The 17192-nt window shown below is 37.3% G+C and overlaps 1 protein-coding gene and 1 pseudogene across 2 annotated transcripts in view; both read left to right on the top strand.

Annotated features, from left to right (window-relative positions):
* The window catches only part of PLA2R1 (phospholipase A2 receptor 1), a 128245-nt gene that overhangs the window by 52403 nt on the left and 58650 nt on the right, over positions 1-17192 (top strand). For both annotated transcript variants that reach the window (XM_077153975.1, XM_077153974.1), the window contains exon 10: positions 1232-1344. In XM_077153975.1, coding sequence (XP_077010090.1) covers positions 1232-1344 — 113 coding nt within the window. The remainder of the gene's footprint in view (positions 1-1231; positions 1345-17192) is intronic.
* LOC143676790 (uracil phosphoribosyltransferase homolog pseudogene) lies at positions 13895-17108 on the top strand (annotated as a pseudogene).

Here is a 17192-nt window from a genome sequence, read left to right as displayed (position 1 = left end):
TCTGTTGATTGCATGCATGAGCACCTACAATCCACCCTCATTTAATATGTTTTGAACTGAAATAGCCAATTTCTAGAAAAAGGTTTTTTATTTTAATTTGCACAAGTCCAAGATCTTTTCCAAGAAATATAGTATAAATCATTTTATATATGATCAAAAGCAGGCAAGCATAGACAGGACACAAAGTGAGGAGTATTTTAAAACTGATGAATGAGTAAAAGTAGATATAAGTGATATCATTAAATAATATCAAAAGAAAAAATGAAAATAACTCAGTTGAAATATAGAAGATCAATGAATACATGTCTACTGTTCCATATGATTTTGAGTAATAGGACCACTCTCCATTCAAGCTTGTCATTTTGTCTGAGTGCCAAAGCTTGCTTTTTTCTTAGACAAAAGGCCAGACAGTTAATTTAAAAATAATCTTTACAAAATAAATATGTTTTGGCCATTCTCTATTTGGAAGCATGGTGATCCAGCCAAGACTATTCTGAATTATACCAGAATCAGGTCCTCCAAGCCCAGCTGATCCACTAGTTCATGATTTTATCCCCATCCCTATCCTCAGTGGATCTCAGTGGGATAACATGAAATAACCAGTGAGAGACAGCTGTAAAAAATATACAGTAGTATCTAGATGCAATATTAGCCAGATGTCCTCTTTGTTCACCACTGAGTCCCCAACTCTATTCTAAGGTCTCTGCCTGGGTTGTTGCCCTTAGATTCTCAGAACAACCCCATAGATAATAGTATGTCCCCATTTTACAGATGAGGAAACCTAGATGTTGTGAGGTTAAATAAGGTCATATAGTGTCAAACACGCAGTCTAACAGTACTCAAATCCAGGATTTGGACTCCAGAGCCAATGTTCTTCATTTCTACCCTCCTGTGTGAGCCATTTGTATGAAATTCTGTAAGTTTGAAGTCTGTGTGTGTATACATGTGCATATGTGTATGTGTATATGAGAGAGACAGTGAGAGAGAGCATTCTAGGGTGGTCCCCCTTTATTTTCATTTGCTTTCACTAGGTTTAAATAAATGTAGAAGTATCTGTAGCTAATGGCTTTACCAGATAGAATAAATATGAAGTTATCAAAACAAAAGTCCAAGTTTTGAATGGGTTAGAGAAGAAAGTTACCTAAGTGGTCAGTGACAGTGTGCAAAAAAGATATTTTGCTTTTTTAGCTGAGTCGGTTTTTGTTGTTAATTTCCTTTTGCCTTTCTTAAGGGATGGGAGAGACATACTGGATTCTGCTACAAAATTGACCCAATTCTTCGAAGTTTTAACGATGCCTCCAGTGGTTATTACTGTCCTCCTGAACTTGTAACTATTACAAACAGGTAAAATAGGAACTTTTTAACAGAAACTTGACTGTGCTTTGATATGAAGATTCAGGATGATAAGATCTATCTATAATCAGTAACTTGTCAAAATCAAAATCTTGTGGTACATTAGAGTATTAAATTATTTATTGAGATGAATTTGAATCATACAATGTTATTGTCAAATTGATTTTTGAGTAACAAATTTAAGATTTTTACTTTCTACAAAGATTTATTAATCATCTAACATTGTTAATATATTCACTTGTGCTTAGATTTTATCTTCTAACTGTTTGTAATGGAGAAGAAATGTTTTTTAACAATTAAGCATTTTATTTTCATGTAAAGTGTGTGAGTTGTGTGGGGGGGGGGGTGTGGTGTTTGTTTTAGAACAAAAGGCAATATAGAGTGCACAGGTGGTTCAGTGGTAGAACACTCGCCTGCCACGTGGAAGACCCGGGCTGGATTCTCGGTCCATGCACCACCCCCCCTTCCCCGCAAAAAGAGAGGTGTAACTAAAATGAGGAGAGAATTCAAATGGAGAGTAGTCAGTGCTTCTTAGGTCTATTTGTGTAGATTTAGACTTTTCTTGCACAGGTGTCTTCCTGATGCTGAGAGAGAAGCTGTGCCCTTTTACACCTCATACAATTCCCAGCCTGCTACAGGGGTGTGATAGAAAAAATCCTACCAACAGAGGTGACCTTAGGGTTACTACCAATGCTGGAACCCAGCAGTAGGAGGCGAGGAGCACAGTGAGGGTTAGGAGATGGCTCAGAGCTAAAAACAGAAGCAGAATAGAGCTTTTCAGTGGTTCCATGGGAAGCTACATGTTCAAAGCAAGCACTTTGCTTTTTTGTCTAGGCTGTTGATTTAAATATATGCATTGAATAACAGAGCAACTAGGGCCATGATTTTACTAGAGACCCTTTTCATGTAAGTCAATCTGTGGGAGGAATTCCTGTGTGTTCTGTGCTCTGCCCACATGGGAGGTCAGCATTCACAGCTGCCAGTGTTTCCTTCCTCCCCTTACCTTCCTACCTGCCTGCCCCTTTCCTAGTCTTTCCTTCAAATCGTGCACAGGAATGTACATGTGTATGTCACATACACACATGCACTCACAGAGAAAGAGGAATGGATGGACAGCACTTGGAAGAATAAATCACCTGGTGAAGTATTTTATGTCCCAGAGGCCCTTCCTTCAGGACATAGTACTACCTTTGTGCATATCAGCATTTCTTTATTTCTCCCTTTCTCCTTCTTGGGTACAGCACCCAGGCAACTTGGCAGCCCACCCAGAAAAACTCCTTGCGTTGGATGTCCCCAGTGAGTCAGCATTGCACCTCATTCAGGAGCCTGACCAAAGAATCTATGCCTTTTTGTTAATTCTAATGTATGTTTTTCATTGAAGAAAATGTCTGTTTCACCTTTTTTATGCCCTATTCTTTTCTTTGTTGTTGTTGTTTATTATTCATTGAATGCCTGTCACATACATAGCTCTGTGTTAATTACTTTTCATATATTATCTGACCACCCAAAAATCAGTAGTCAAGAGTGTATTAGAAACAAAAGGCTTGAGGAAGGAGCCAAGATGGCGGCTTACTGAGGTGTGGGATTTAGTTCGTCCTCCAGAACAGCTAGTAAATAGCCAGAAACAGTACAGAACAACTACTGGGACCATGTCAGTGACACAGCGGACCCCAGTCTGGACCAGCTGCAAGCCCCCCCCCAGAACTGTGAGTTCCCCAAGTCATGGAGTCCAGCGCCCCTCCTCCACAACTGCTTCCCAGAGGGGAAAGGAAAGAGACCTTACGAGCAGCAGGGGCTGAGCTCAACCACCCTCCAATTGTGGAATTAATTAACAAATTCTGACTGTAAAAATAGGCCCCCAGCTCAGCTAAACCTCGAGTAAAAGCTGAGGTTGCTGGGTTTTGCCCCAGAGCAGAGGGGGCAGGGCTGACAGAAAAATAAAAACAAAAAAATGGAGGATTTTTGGATCAGACAGGACAAAATACTTGAAAGGGTCTGGGCTCTGAAGGAAAGGAGGGGGCACATAGGATCTGGAGATACACAGAGCAATGTACAGACTTAAGCTCTTGATTGTCAAACCTGAAGAACAGGGGTCCTGTTCTGAAAAGGAGGATTTTTTTTTTCTTTTCTTTTTTGTGGCTGTGTTTCTATGGCTTGACTGCTTTTTGGATATACCTGCAAGGTTTCTCAGGCTCCAACTGCCCCAGGCAAGGGCAGAATTAAGCTTATCTGAGAGCTTCTCTGGAGGCTGTGCCTTCCCCAGGAGAAGGGTGGGGCCCAGCTCAGGTGGAATCCCTCCCTCAAGGAATTCAGACTCCAGGGTCTGGAAAACTGAAGCGATTAAAGCCAGCCTACAACCTCTCCTCTGTCTCAATAACACCCCCAGCAGGGAGAGTCTTCTGAAGTTAAAGGTACCACACCACATTATGCTGGTAGTGCCCACAGGCAGACAAGCAACACATACTGAGCAGGATAGGAAAAACACAGAGTCTAGAGGCTTCATAGGACAGCCTTTCAACCTACTGGGTTTCACCCTCAGGAAAAACTGACACAGGTAACTCTTTCCTCCTGAGAAGAGGCCAGTCTGTTCTGGAAAATTCTAACTTGGGTCTATAATACCTAAGTAGACTCTCCTAAGGGAGGAAAAAAGGCACCATACTGGCAGGACAAGAAACAAGAACTGAAAAATTCTGATCTGTTAAACAAAACCTATGCTAGAGATCTAGAATAAGCTGAACTAAATGTTAAAGAACAGATAGACAACAAAGTCATCTAGCAAGAAAATCCCAGGTAAAAAAAGCAAAAACAATCCCCAGAATAAACGAATTAAAGAAATTAAATGTCTAGACGCCAGCAAAATTAATGAATCATACTAGGAAAATTGAAGATATGGCCCAGTCAAAGGAACAAACCAATAATTCAAATAAGATACAGGAGTTGAAACAATTAATTCAGAATGTTCAAACAGATGGGGAAAACCTCATCAAAAATCAAATCAATGAATTGAGGGAAGATATAAAGAAGGCAAGAGACAAACAAAAACGAGAAATTGAAAGTCTGAAAAAATAAATCATAGAATTTATGGGAATGAAAGGCATAGTAGAAGAGATGAAAAAACAATGGAAACCTACAATGTTAGATTTCAAGAGGCAGAAGATATGATTAGTGAATTGGAGGATGGGACACCTGAAATCCAACAAGCAAAAGAAAATATAGGGAAAAGAATGGAAAATTATGAGCAGGGACTCAGGGAATTGAATGACAACATGAAGCACAAGAATACACATGCTTGGGTGTCCCAGAAGGAGAAGAGAAGAGAAAATGAGGAGAAAAACTAATGGGGGAAATGATCACTGAAAATTTCCGAACTCTTATGAAGACTTAAAATTGCAGATCCAAGAAGTGCAGCATACCCCAAACAGAATAGATCCAAATAGACATAGTCCAAGACATGTACTAATCAGAATGTCAGATGTCAAAGAAAAAGAGAGAATATTGAAAGCAGCAAGAGAAAAGCAATCCATTACATAGAAGGAAAGCCCAATCTCAGCAGAAACCATTGAGGCGAGAAGAGAGTGGCATGATATATTTAAGTTACTAAAAGAGAAAAACTGCCAACCAAGAATTCTATAGCCAGCAAAATTGTCCTTCAAAAATGAGGGGGAGATTAAAACATTTTCAGACAAAAAAATCACAGAGTGAATTTGTGACCAAGAGTCCCGCTTTGCAAGTTATACTAAAGGGAGCACTAGAGACAGATAGGAAAAGACAGGAGAGAGAGGTGTGGAGAAGAATGTAGAAATGAAGACTATTGGTAAGTGTAAAAAGAAGAAACATTAGATATGGCATATAAAATCCAAAAGAAAAATGGTAGAAGAAAATACTGCCCTTACAGTAATAACACTAAAAGTTAACGGACTAAAGTCCCCAATCAAAGACATAGACTGGCAGAATGGATTGAAAAACAGGATGCATCTATATGCTGTCTACAGGAGACACATCTTAGGCCCAAGAATAAACATAGGTTGAAAGTGAAAGGTTGGGAAAAGATACTTCATGCAAACAACAATCAGAAAAGAAACAGGAGTAGCTATACTGATATCTGACAAATTACACTTCAAATGTAGAACAAATAAAAGAGACAAAGAGGGACACTATGTATTAATAAAAGGAAGACATAACAATCATAAATATTTATGCACCGAGCCAGAATGCTCCAAAATACATGAGGCAAACACTTAAAACACTTAAAAGAAAAGTAGACATGTCTACCATAATAGTTGGAGACTTCGATTCTCCACTGTCATCAATGAACAGAACATCTAGGCAGAGGATCAATAAAGAAACAGAGAATTTGAATATTACAATAAATGAGCTAGTCTTAACAGACATTTATAGAACATTACACCCCACAACAGCAGGATACATCTTTTTCTCAAGTGTTCATGGATCATTCTCAAGGATAGACCATATGCTGGGTCACAAAGCAAGTCTCAATAAATTAAAAAAAACTGGAATCATACAAGACACTTTCTCAGATCATAAGGGAATGAAGTTGGAAATCAATAATAGGCAGAGTGCCAGAAAATTAACAAATATATATGGAGGCGCAACAACACACTCTTAAACAGCCAGTGGGTCAAGGAAGAAATTACAAGAGAAATCAGCAAACATCTCAAGGCAAATGAAAATGAAAACACAACATAATCAAAATTCATGGGATGCAACAAAGGCAGTGCTAAGAGGGAAATTTATTGCCCTAAATGCCTATATCAAAAAAGAAGAAAGACCAAAAATCTAGAAATTAACTGTTCACTTGGAAGAACAAGAGAAAGAACAGCAAACTAACCCCAAAGCAAGCAAAATGAAAGAAATATAAAAGATTAGAGCAGAAATAAATGAAATTGAGAACATGGAAACAATCAAGAAAATCAACAAAACCAGAAGTTGGTTCTATGAGAAAATCAATAAGATGGATGGGCCCTTAGCAAGGTAGGCAAAAAGAAGAAGAGAGAGAACACAAATAAATAAAATCAGAAATAGAGAGGAGACATAACCACTGACCCTACAGAAATAAAGAAGGTAATGAGATGATATTATGAACAATTTTATGCTAATAAACTAGAAAATATAGATGAAATGGACAACTTCCCAAAAAAGCATGAACAACCAACATTGACTCGAGAAGAAATAGTCAATCTCAACAAACCAATCACAAGTAAAGAAATTGAATCAGTCATTAAGAAACTCCCCAAAAAGAAAAGTCCAGGACCAGATGGCATCACAGGTGAATTCTACCAAATGTTCAAGAAAGAATTAGTACCAATCCTGCTCAAACTCTTCAAAAAACTTGAAGAGGAGGGAAGGTTACCTAACTCATTCTATAAAGCCAACATCACCCTCATACCAAAGCCAGACAAAGATATTACAAAAGAAAACTACAGACCAATCTCTCTACTGAATATAGATGCAAAAATCCTCAACAAAATTCTTTCAAATCGAATCCAGCAGCACATTAAAAGAATTATACACCATGACCAAGTAGGATTCATCCCAGATATGCAAGGATGGTTCAACATAAGAAAATCAATTAATATAATACACCATATCAACAAATCAAAGCAGGAAATGATGATCTTGATTGATGCAGAAAAGGCTTCTGACAAAATTCAACATCCTTTCTTGTTGAAAACACTTCAAAGGATAGGAATAGATGGTAACTTCCTCAACATGATAAAGGGAATATATGAAAAACCCATAGCTGGCATCATCCTCAATGGGGAAAAACTGAAAACTTTCCCCCTAAGATCAGGAACAAGACAAGGATGTCTACTATCACCATTGTTATTCAACACTGTGTTGAACGTTCTAGCCAGAGCAATTAGACAAGGAAAAGAAATACAAGGCATCAAAATTGGAAAGAAAGAAGTAAAACTCTCACTGTTAGCAGGTGATATGATACTATATGTCAAAAAACCCCGAAAAATCCACAGCAAAATTACTAGAGCTAATAAATGAGTACAGCAAAGTGGCAGGTTACAAGAGCAACACTAAAAAATATGTAGTGTTTCTATACACTAGTAATGAACAATCTGAGGAGGAAATCAAGAAAAAAATTCCATTTACAATTGCACCCAAAGGAATAAGATATTTAGCAATAAATATACTAAGGATACAGAAGATCTGTACAAAGAAAACTACAAGAAATTGCTAAAAGAAATCAAAGACCTAAATAAATGGAAGGGCATACCATGTTCATGGATTGGAAGACTAAATATAATTAAGATATCAATTCTACCTAAATTGATTTATAGATTCAATGTAATATCAATTAAAATCCCAAAAATTTACTTTTCAGAAATAGAAAAACCAATAACCAAATTTATCTGGAAGGGTAGAGTGCCCCAAATAGCTAAAAATATCCTGAGAAAGAAAAATGAAGTTGGAGGTCTCACACTACCTGACTTTAAGGTGTATTACAAAGCTACAGTGGTCAAAACACCATGGTGCTAGCATAAAGATAGATATACTGACTAATGGAATATAATAGAGCATTCAGATATAGACCCTCTCATCTATGGACAATTGATCTTTGATAAGGCAGTCAAACCAAGTCACCTGGGACAGAACAGTATTTTCAATAAATGGTGCCTAAAGAACTGGATATCCACAATGCAAAAGAATGAAAGAGGACTCATGTCTCACAGCCTGTACAAAAATTAACTCAAAATGGATCAAAGACCTAAATGTTAGATCTAAGACCATAAAACTTTTGGAAGCAAATGTAGGGAAATATCTTATAAATCTTATAATAGGAGGCAGTTTCCTGTGATCTTACACCCAAAGCACAAGCATTGAAGACAGAAATAGATGAATGGAAACTCCTCAAAATTAAACGCTTTTGTGCATCAAAGAACTTTGTCAAAAAAAGTAAAAAGACATCCTACACAATGGGAACCAATTGGAAATGATATATCAGATAAGGGTCTAGAGTCGAGAATATATAAAGAGATTGTTCAACTCAATAACAAAAAGGCTAACAACCTAATTACAAAATGGGCAAAAGACATGAACAGACACTTCTCAGAAGAGAGAATACAGATGCCCAAAAGGCACATGAAAATATGCTCAACTTCCCTGGCTATTAGGGAAATGCAAATCGAAACCACAATGAGATATCATCTCACACCCACCAGAATGGCCATTATCAATAAAACAGAAAATAACAAGTGCTGGAGAGGATGTGGAGAAAGAGGCAAACTTATCCACTGTTGGTGGGAATATCAAATGGTACAACCACCATGTAAGGCAGTTTGGTGGTTCCTCAGGAAGCTAAGTATAGAATTGCCATATGATCCAGCAATACCATTACTAGGTATCTACTCAGAAGACATGAGGGCAAGGACACAAACGGACATTTGTATACCAGTATTTATAGCAGCATTATTTACAATTGCCAAGAGATGAAAACAGCCCAAATGTCCATCAACAGATGAGTGGCTAAACAAGCTGTGGTATATACATATAATGGAATATTATGCAGCTATAAGACAGAATAAAGTTATGAAGTATGTAACAACATGGATGGACCTTGAGGACATTATGCTGAGTGAGATTATCCAAAAACAAAAGGACAAATACTGTGTGGTCTCACTGATATTGAGCTAACATTGGTGAATGAACTTGGAGAATTTCAGTTAAGAACAGATGTCATCAGGAGATAGAAATTGGGTAGATATTAGATCATTGGAACTGAAGGGATACAGATTGTGCAACAGGACTGATTTAAAAAATTCAGAAATGGATAGCACAATACTACCTAACTGTAGTACAATAATATTAGTACACTGAATGAAGCTGAATGTGAGAATGATAGAGGGAGGAGGCCTGGGAGCACAAATGAAACCAGAAGGAAAGAAAGACAACAAAGACTGAGATGGTATAATCTAGGAATGCCTAGAGTATACAATGTTAGTGAGTAAGTGTACAAATTAAAAAAATGTTTTTTGCATGAGAAAGAACAAAGGAATGTCAATATTGCAGGGTGTTGAAAACAGATGGTAATACATATTTTAAAACTTTTAACTTATGAGTGAGACTAAAGCAAAAAGTGCTTATTTGGTACAAAACATATTTTGACTAGTGCATTTCCTAATATAAGTTATGTGGCCAGTTTATTTGAACACCACAAGTGCATGAACCTTGAGTAAGGCATGAGATTTTGTGGGTTTGTCCAGAGTGATGCCCTGATAAACCCAAAGTGATTTGAAAAGTGAATAAAAAAATATTTGCAAAGTCCCCTTGAGGGAACAGTGAGAAAGAGGGAAAATTCAACTTCCCATTTGGAGAAGGCCTAATGTTCTTGCAAGCAGTGAGGACAACAAAATCAATAGGCCGAACTCTCAATCTTGGGGTTTGTTGATATGAAACTTACCCCTGCAAAGGATAGGCTAAGCCTACTCAAAATTAGGCCAAAGAGTCACCCCCAGAGAACCTCTTTTGTTGCCCAGATGTGGCCTTTCTCTCAGCCAACATGGCAAGCAAACTCACGGCCCTCCCCCTCTCTATATGGGACATGACTCCCGGCAGTGTAAACCTCCCTGGCAACGTGGGACAGAAATCCTAGAATGAGCTGGGACTCAGCATGAAGAGATTGAGAAAACCTTCTCGACCAAAAGGGAGAAGAAAGAAATGAGACAAAATAAGGTGTCAGTGGCTGAGAGATTTCAAACATAGTCAAGAGTTTATCCTGGAGGTTATTCTTGTGCATTATATAGATATCCCCTTTTTAGTTCAAGGTGTATTAGAGAAGCTAGAGGGAAGTGTCTGAAATTGTAGAGCTGTGTTCCAGTAGCGATGTTTCTTGAAGATGATTGATTGTATAATGATACAGCTTTCAGTATTGAAATGAATGATACAATCACAATCAGTAGTGATTGTGTGATTGTGAAAACCTTGTGTCTGATGCTCCTTTTATCTATGCTATGGACAGATGAGTAAAAATATGGATTAAAATAAATAAATAATAAGGGGAACACATGTTAAAATAAATTGGGTGGAGGGAAATACTAGTGATCAATAAGAGGGAGTGGTAAGGGGTATGGTATGTATGAGTTTTTTCTTTTTTCTTTTTATTTCTTTTTCTGGAATGATGTAAATAGTCTGAGAAATGGTCATGGTGATGAATATACAACTATGTGATGATATCATGAGCCATTGATTGCACATCAAATATGGAATGTTCATACGTTAAGAATGTTCGCATTGTATGTTGATTGGTTTTATTAATTAAAAAAAGAGTGTATTAGAAAATTATTTGTTAAATACCAATTTATTAAGAGTCTCTGTATTAAGCACTGTACAAAAGAAATAAAAGGCATCGTGTAATTGTCCTGGTCGCCTTTGCAGTCTAGCAGTGAAAGAGATAGAATATACACACGTGTAATAAGTGAAGAATATGGATTAGCACAATAAATGAATTAGTTCAGAGTAAAGTAAAATTATAGACAGTCCATAGTGGCAAAGTGACCTAAGGCAAGGCAGGAATCTGTTAGTGCTAAAATGTTTCATTGTCTAGGAACCCTTTGGGGGCCTCATACAAATGATAGCATGTGTCTGAAAAAAAAACTGCTGTGTTTCATTGCCCGCAATACTGGCTGCAAGAGTGTGCGGTAAATACTTTAAATTTATTCTTTGATAAACTGTATTCAATAGCTGATATTAATGGTGGACTAACTTTAAAGCAGAGCTAGGACTTTTCATCCCATCCTCGACCTCCCAGGCCTGCGTGGGTTTCCTTTGCAGGTTACCATGCTGCGCAGTTCCTAGCTACGACCTCGGGCACTACCTGTGAGACCTAAGCAGGCATCCCTCTGAGTCACTTAACACTATGTGTATTACTCTGCAAACATGACTCCAACATGGGATTTGAGAGATAAGGAAAGGGAGGCCCCCGGCTCTTAGTTTTTCCTCACTTAGACGCCATCAGGTAAGAAATGAGGGTCAGCACTCCACTGCTCCTCGAGTGACAGTACATGTTTAAAAACAAAAGTATTTGAATATTTTCAACAGCATCTTTTGTCTGAAAAGGTTGGGCAGTAGACGGAAGTCTCTTCAGATCCTTGAGTGTCCACCAACAGCCTTGGTAACCATTTTCTTCCATTACTGATTTCTTGTTTGAGCTAAGACACTCCTGTCACTCAGCAGTACCCAAGTTTGTCGCTGCTAATTGATTTTCCACTCTTCTGCAAGATGGAGCACAGATTTGATGGGCAAAATTACAACCACCTGCTACAAATGAAGTTTCTTTTCTTAGTGAGCAACTGCTCCTGGTCTAGGACTTTTAACACTTTCTGGAATACAGAGGAGGAAAACAAACTTTTATTGTTGAATAGCAAAATTCTACTTACTTGCCTAATTGTTGCAGGCAAACCTCTTTGCTTACAATCAGAGCATGAATGCAAAATTTGAGTTTCAAAGTTAGCATGGATGATTGTCTAAATGTGTCTATATCTAAAGCTTGAATCAGCCGGCCATGGAATATTTGACACAAAACAGTCAAAATGACATTTGATTTTGTAAAATGAGAAATCCTGCTCTATCTCATTTTCTTTTAGGTTTAAGTGCATGTTATTTTCATGCATTTTTATAGCTTTGCCATTTTCTTTGCAACTACCACATACCTCAAACCCTTGTGCAGTTAACTTTCACATTTTTGTTATTCTGTCTAAAATTTCACAATAAGCATTTTCACTGGTCCAAATTCGAACAAGTGAGAAGAATATAGAATAAAATCTGAAAGTGTCCTTTCACCTCCACTCCTCCTTCCTCTGCCCAACTAATCCCACTCACCTCCCCAGAGTTAACTGCAGTTAACAGTTTAGAATTCGCTTTTCTGGTTTCATTTCAGTTGTATATATTAAGTACACTTTCTGAATCTATATTTTTCTTCTAATATTTTGCAAGAAACAATACCCAAAAACTGTTTTAACATTTCCGATTCTTGAGGCATGCCACCAGAAGCTTTTTGCAATAATGTTCATGATATGGGTCTCACATTTTAAAACTACTAACATTCTACTCCCGTTGTTTATGTACCAGAATGAGAAAGAAATTGATCATTTTTATACTAGTTCAGCAAAAAAGTCAGTTATTTGAAAATGACATAAAAATGTTAACAGTCATATTCTTGGGAGATATTCAGTTGTGGTTTCTCGGTTTAAAGCTGTTTTCCTCCCAACTGAATCTCCAACTTCCTTATGTACAAAGGCTACTACCATTTTTCTTATTGAAATAGCTCTCCAGTGAAATTACTTCCAAACTTTGCATTACCTTTTTTCAATCTTTTGTTTTAAGTAATCAAAGAAAATCATTATAATACTGCTGTCTGCTAGGTATTGTATTATTCACAAGCAAGAAATGCTTTTTTTTCAGCTACATATGCTACTGGCTAAAACTTATGAAGAAATATAATATTTAATTAAACATTTAAATATGCAGTACCTCCTTGTTTACACCTGAATTTTTTGAAATACGAAATGTTTATTCTGAAATGGAAAAATTTGGTCAGGTATCTCAAAGACATTTTCAAATTGTCTTTTCTAATTAAAATGAAATATTTAGCATAATGAGCACCAGTTCCTTTACTTATAATAATGATGAAAGTTCACAATACAATTTGCTTGTTTACACTGAAAAGACATTTTTGATTTCTTAACTTTTTAAAGAACTGATTGGAAAAATTAGTTTCTTCCTTTATTACTCCTCTATGAAATTTGATTTTATAAACAGGTACACACAGCAAAGTATTTTGTACTTTGTTTTTTGAAAGAATAACAACTCTTATTTTACTGAATTCCTTGGCGATAAACATGCTGTTTGGTTCAAATAATAATATAAAAACATGTACATACGGTTATTTTTTTATTCCTTAAATCATAACATTTAAATTAAACAAACTCAGTGAAACCAAAGGGCTCAATAGTCTACAACTCTGGAATATTCTCAAGTAAATAAATCTAGAACACAAGGTTAGAAAAGACTTTGAAAAGGCATGTCCTGTATTTTTATAAGCCAGAGTTTTCATAATCCTTGTAATGTTTAAAACCAGACAGTGAGTGGTAAAAAATATAAAATGTTTCCGTATTTCTTTGTCTGTTTCTGTTGGAAACAGTCACTCAAGATATCACATACTATTATCCAGAGTTAATTTTCTTAAAAACATATGGGTTAGAAGAAAGGCACATATACTGACTTTCCTTACTAACAACACCATTTTCTAAACCGGACTGAGTAAGCTAGAGGGAATCCTGTTTTCATTTGGAAGGTTTCGGGATTTAGTGTATGATTATTAAAAGATGTACTTGCCAATTCTAAAGCAGCTTTCAGTTGTTTTAAGCAATGATAAATGGAGATAAAACAGCAAATCAAAGTGGGCTGAATAAAGCTAAAACCAATAGAGGAAAAAGGCAGACTGTTGACACGAACAGTGATGCCAGAGGCCAGGGTCACAGACAATATTATTTTCTTCCATTGGCTGATAATGCTGTATCAGAAGGTAAGGGGAAAACCAGTGCGGTGAGTAGCAGCCTGGCTGTGGCACCTGTGGGGCCGTGCCTCCCTGCCTCCTAAGGCTTTTGTTTCAGGCACCAGGTGAGGACGATGACGATGCCCAGCTGGACGAGGGGAAAACAGCACAGGTTGTGAGTGCAGGAACCAAAGGAAGTGAAAGGAAAATTTCAACAGCATCTAGACAGCATTTTGTTCTATATACCTTCCTTTTGAAGCACATTTATGTGAGGTTCTGCCACCCACTGCAATCTGGTTAGTGAAGAATGTTTCTAATTTCAAATATATGCTATTGAGATTATTGAGAGTATCTGCAGGAAATACATATTAAAGCGTGACTGAACTCTTTATGCTCTGAAACGGTGAGAACTCCAGATACTTAAGGTCACTAAACGTTGCTAGTAATGGTCCTGTATTCATAAGACAGTTGCAAAATTTACTTCATTTTTTTCTCTTTTCTCTTTTCTTTCCTTGTTACCTTTGAGACTCCTCTGTTCTTGATTGATCCATTTCTTATGTTTCCCTTAGCAAGCTAAGGCTGCAAGGGAATGAAAAAAATCCCAATATTGGATTTTAAAAGCCTAATTTGCTCTCTCCTTAGGTATCCTGGGCAATTTCATCAGGCCTCTCCTTTCCCAGTGACGCAGCACATCTGGCTTGGGTCATCATTGTTCATGATTTGTTTCTTCTAAACTTTATATGTTTTGAAAACAAATTTTTCAAGATAGTTTCAAACTTAGCTTGAAATTTCAATGGTAGTTAATTTTTCTTCTTAGGTATTCATATGGGAGCATATAGTTTTCTGGGTTCTGCTTTTGCTTCATTCATGTTGGGGAGGGAACATTGGCACCAATAACTGAGCCCTAATTCGTTCAGCTGTTTGGAGAAAATATTAGTGGTTCTACATCCTTAGACTACTTCCTAGGATTTTTTTTGTTATTTATCTGCTATAAAAATACACATTTGAGAGAGCAGAAGTGGTAGCGGTGTCAGTGACAACTATGACACATCCGCCAGTGACACCCTCTTAGGGGACTGTGAAATCTCCAGGCAAATAGGGGAGCAGTTTAAGCTGCTTCCTGTGAATGGTCACATCCGGGAGCTGCAGACCGTCATCCGGGATGAGACAGCCAGTGGAGGGGACTTCATGCTTCCCGTGGATCGTTTGATCAGACTTGTAGAAGAGGGATTGAATCAGCTGCCATGTAAAGAATGCACGGTGACCACTCCAACAGGGTACAAGTATGAAGGAGTGAAATCTGAGAAGGGAAATTGCAGGGTCAGCATAATGAGGAGCGGCGTAAGAAATACTGCAATTGAAGCCGTAAAGGTTCTTAGAGAACATGGAGTTCAACCTAATGTTATTATCCTACTCAGTCTGTTCTTCTCTCTTCATGGTGCCAAATCAATCATTCAAGAGTTTCCAGAGATCACAGTTTTAACTACTGAAATTCATCCTGTTGCACCTGCATATTTTGGACAGAAATACTCTGGAACAGACTAAGTTATTGAAGGAAAATGAATTACTTTGTTTACTATTACAGTTATGTTTTGAGTTTCTACTTGTTTTACTAATTTGTCTGAAGAATGACAGAGAAAATTATGTTAGAGATGCTTTTTAATTTGGGGAGTGGGTGTAGTAAAAAGGAAATATTTGAGGCTTACTTTGGTTATTTCCTTAATTGTTGACACCAAATTCAATGAGGCATACACAACTCCTAGAGAAAATAGAAATTTTAATAATGTGCTTATGCAAATAGCTGGACCCTCTGTACACTGGAATTGTTCCTTAATCTGTAAACTGATCAGTTTAGAGGTTGCTTGCAGTCACAAATATAACCTAAATGAGAGTCCATTTTTTGGCCCACTACAGTTTGCATTTTGTTTAGTGTGCTTTTAACTCTAGGAGGTTATGTTCCTGTGGCTGTTGTTACTTTCCTCTACTCTTTACCTTCCCAGTACTGTACATGCTGGTAACTTGGAGAGAAGCAAAAAATTCTTCTCAGAGTTTTATATTTCCGTTATTTCAGTTGACAGACCCAGAATGTTAACTCTTCAAGTCTAGCCATGATGTTTTTCTTGGCTCATTTCTCAAACAGTGCATTGTTGATATGTGCCTTGCCAAGTGATGCTGTAGTGAAGAAGATGATGGGACATTTTCTTCATCAGCTCACACACACTGAACCAGGAATGTCAGGATGTTGACAAGGGAGAGCTGAGTACTGTAATGTCATCAATCCTCTAGAAAGGAATTGGTGCTTTTTTTTTTCCTTTTTGAGATTTGGAGAACAGGGTGGTTTCTGTTGGGGTTTGTGGCCAATGCGTAAATCCTGATTTTTATTTGGATGTTTTGACTACAGAAACCCTTGGTTTGGAAATTAGTTATTTTGCAGATTTGTCAACTGTAGATGTATTAAAATGGTAAAAAAAAAAAAAACAAAAAAAAAAACTATGCTTTAAGAAAAATTCCTGAGATTTATATGTGTTCACATTTAAACTTCTGAAAGAGAGAGAAACAGTTTTAGAAACCAATATTTGTGTTCTGAAACCTGCCTGTAAAACCCCAATCTTATTTTACATTGAAATTAAAACATTTTAACAGTGGGAAAAAAAAAATGCACATTTGAATAAAGCAAGGATTCCTTATGTCTGTGAATACAAAATAGGGAGACACCAAAATTGCTATTTGGATATCCATTCCTTTTCACAAGGCGAGTAATTCAGTTTGCCAGGCAGCTATGGGAGATACATAGTGGGTTGGCTTAGCAACAGGAATCTTTTGGCTCACAGTTTGGAAGGCAGGAAGTCCAAAATTAAGGCATCATCAAGGCAATGCTTTCTCTCCGAAGTCCATCACATTCTGGCACTTGCTTGCCAAATCCTTTGGTGTTCCTTGCTTACTTCTCTGTTTCCCTTCACATGGCAATCTTTCTCTCCTTGCACCTGTACTCTTGTGGTTTTCACTAACTTCTGTTTCTGCCCCTCCCGGAAACTTTCTCTGACTCCCAGATTCTGGTTTCTTCTCTTTATAAGGCCTCTAGTAATGTGGGTTCAGACCTAACCTGATTCAGTTAGCCACACCTTAACTGAAAAGTAGAATCTTTAAAAGGTACTATTTACAGTGAGTTCGTATGCACAGGAATGTGATTAAGAACATATATTTTTGGGGTTACACACTTCAGTCTGCCACAGCAAGTATGGGTGATGGATGAATATTAACTCTGTTGGTAGATGCCAATTCAGAAAAGCAAAATATCCTCCCACCCACCCCC

Source organism: Tamandua tetradactyla, chromosome 3, assembly GCF_023851605.1.
Source record: "Tamandua tetradactyla isolate mTamTet1 chromosome 3, mTamTet1.pri, whole genome shotgun sequence".
Lineage (NCBI taxonomy): Eukaryota > Metazoa > Chordata > Mammalia > Pilosa > Myrmecophagidae > Tamandua > Tamandua tetradactyla.
The sequence above is the reverse complement of the archived record's forward strand: the minus strand, read 5'-3'. Positions and strand labels throughout refer to the sequence as shown.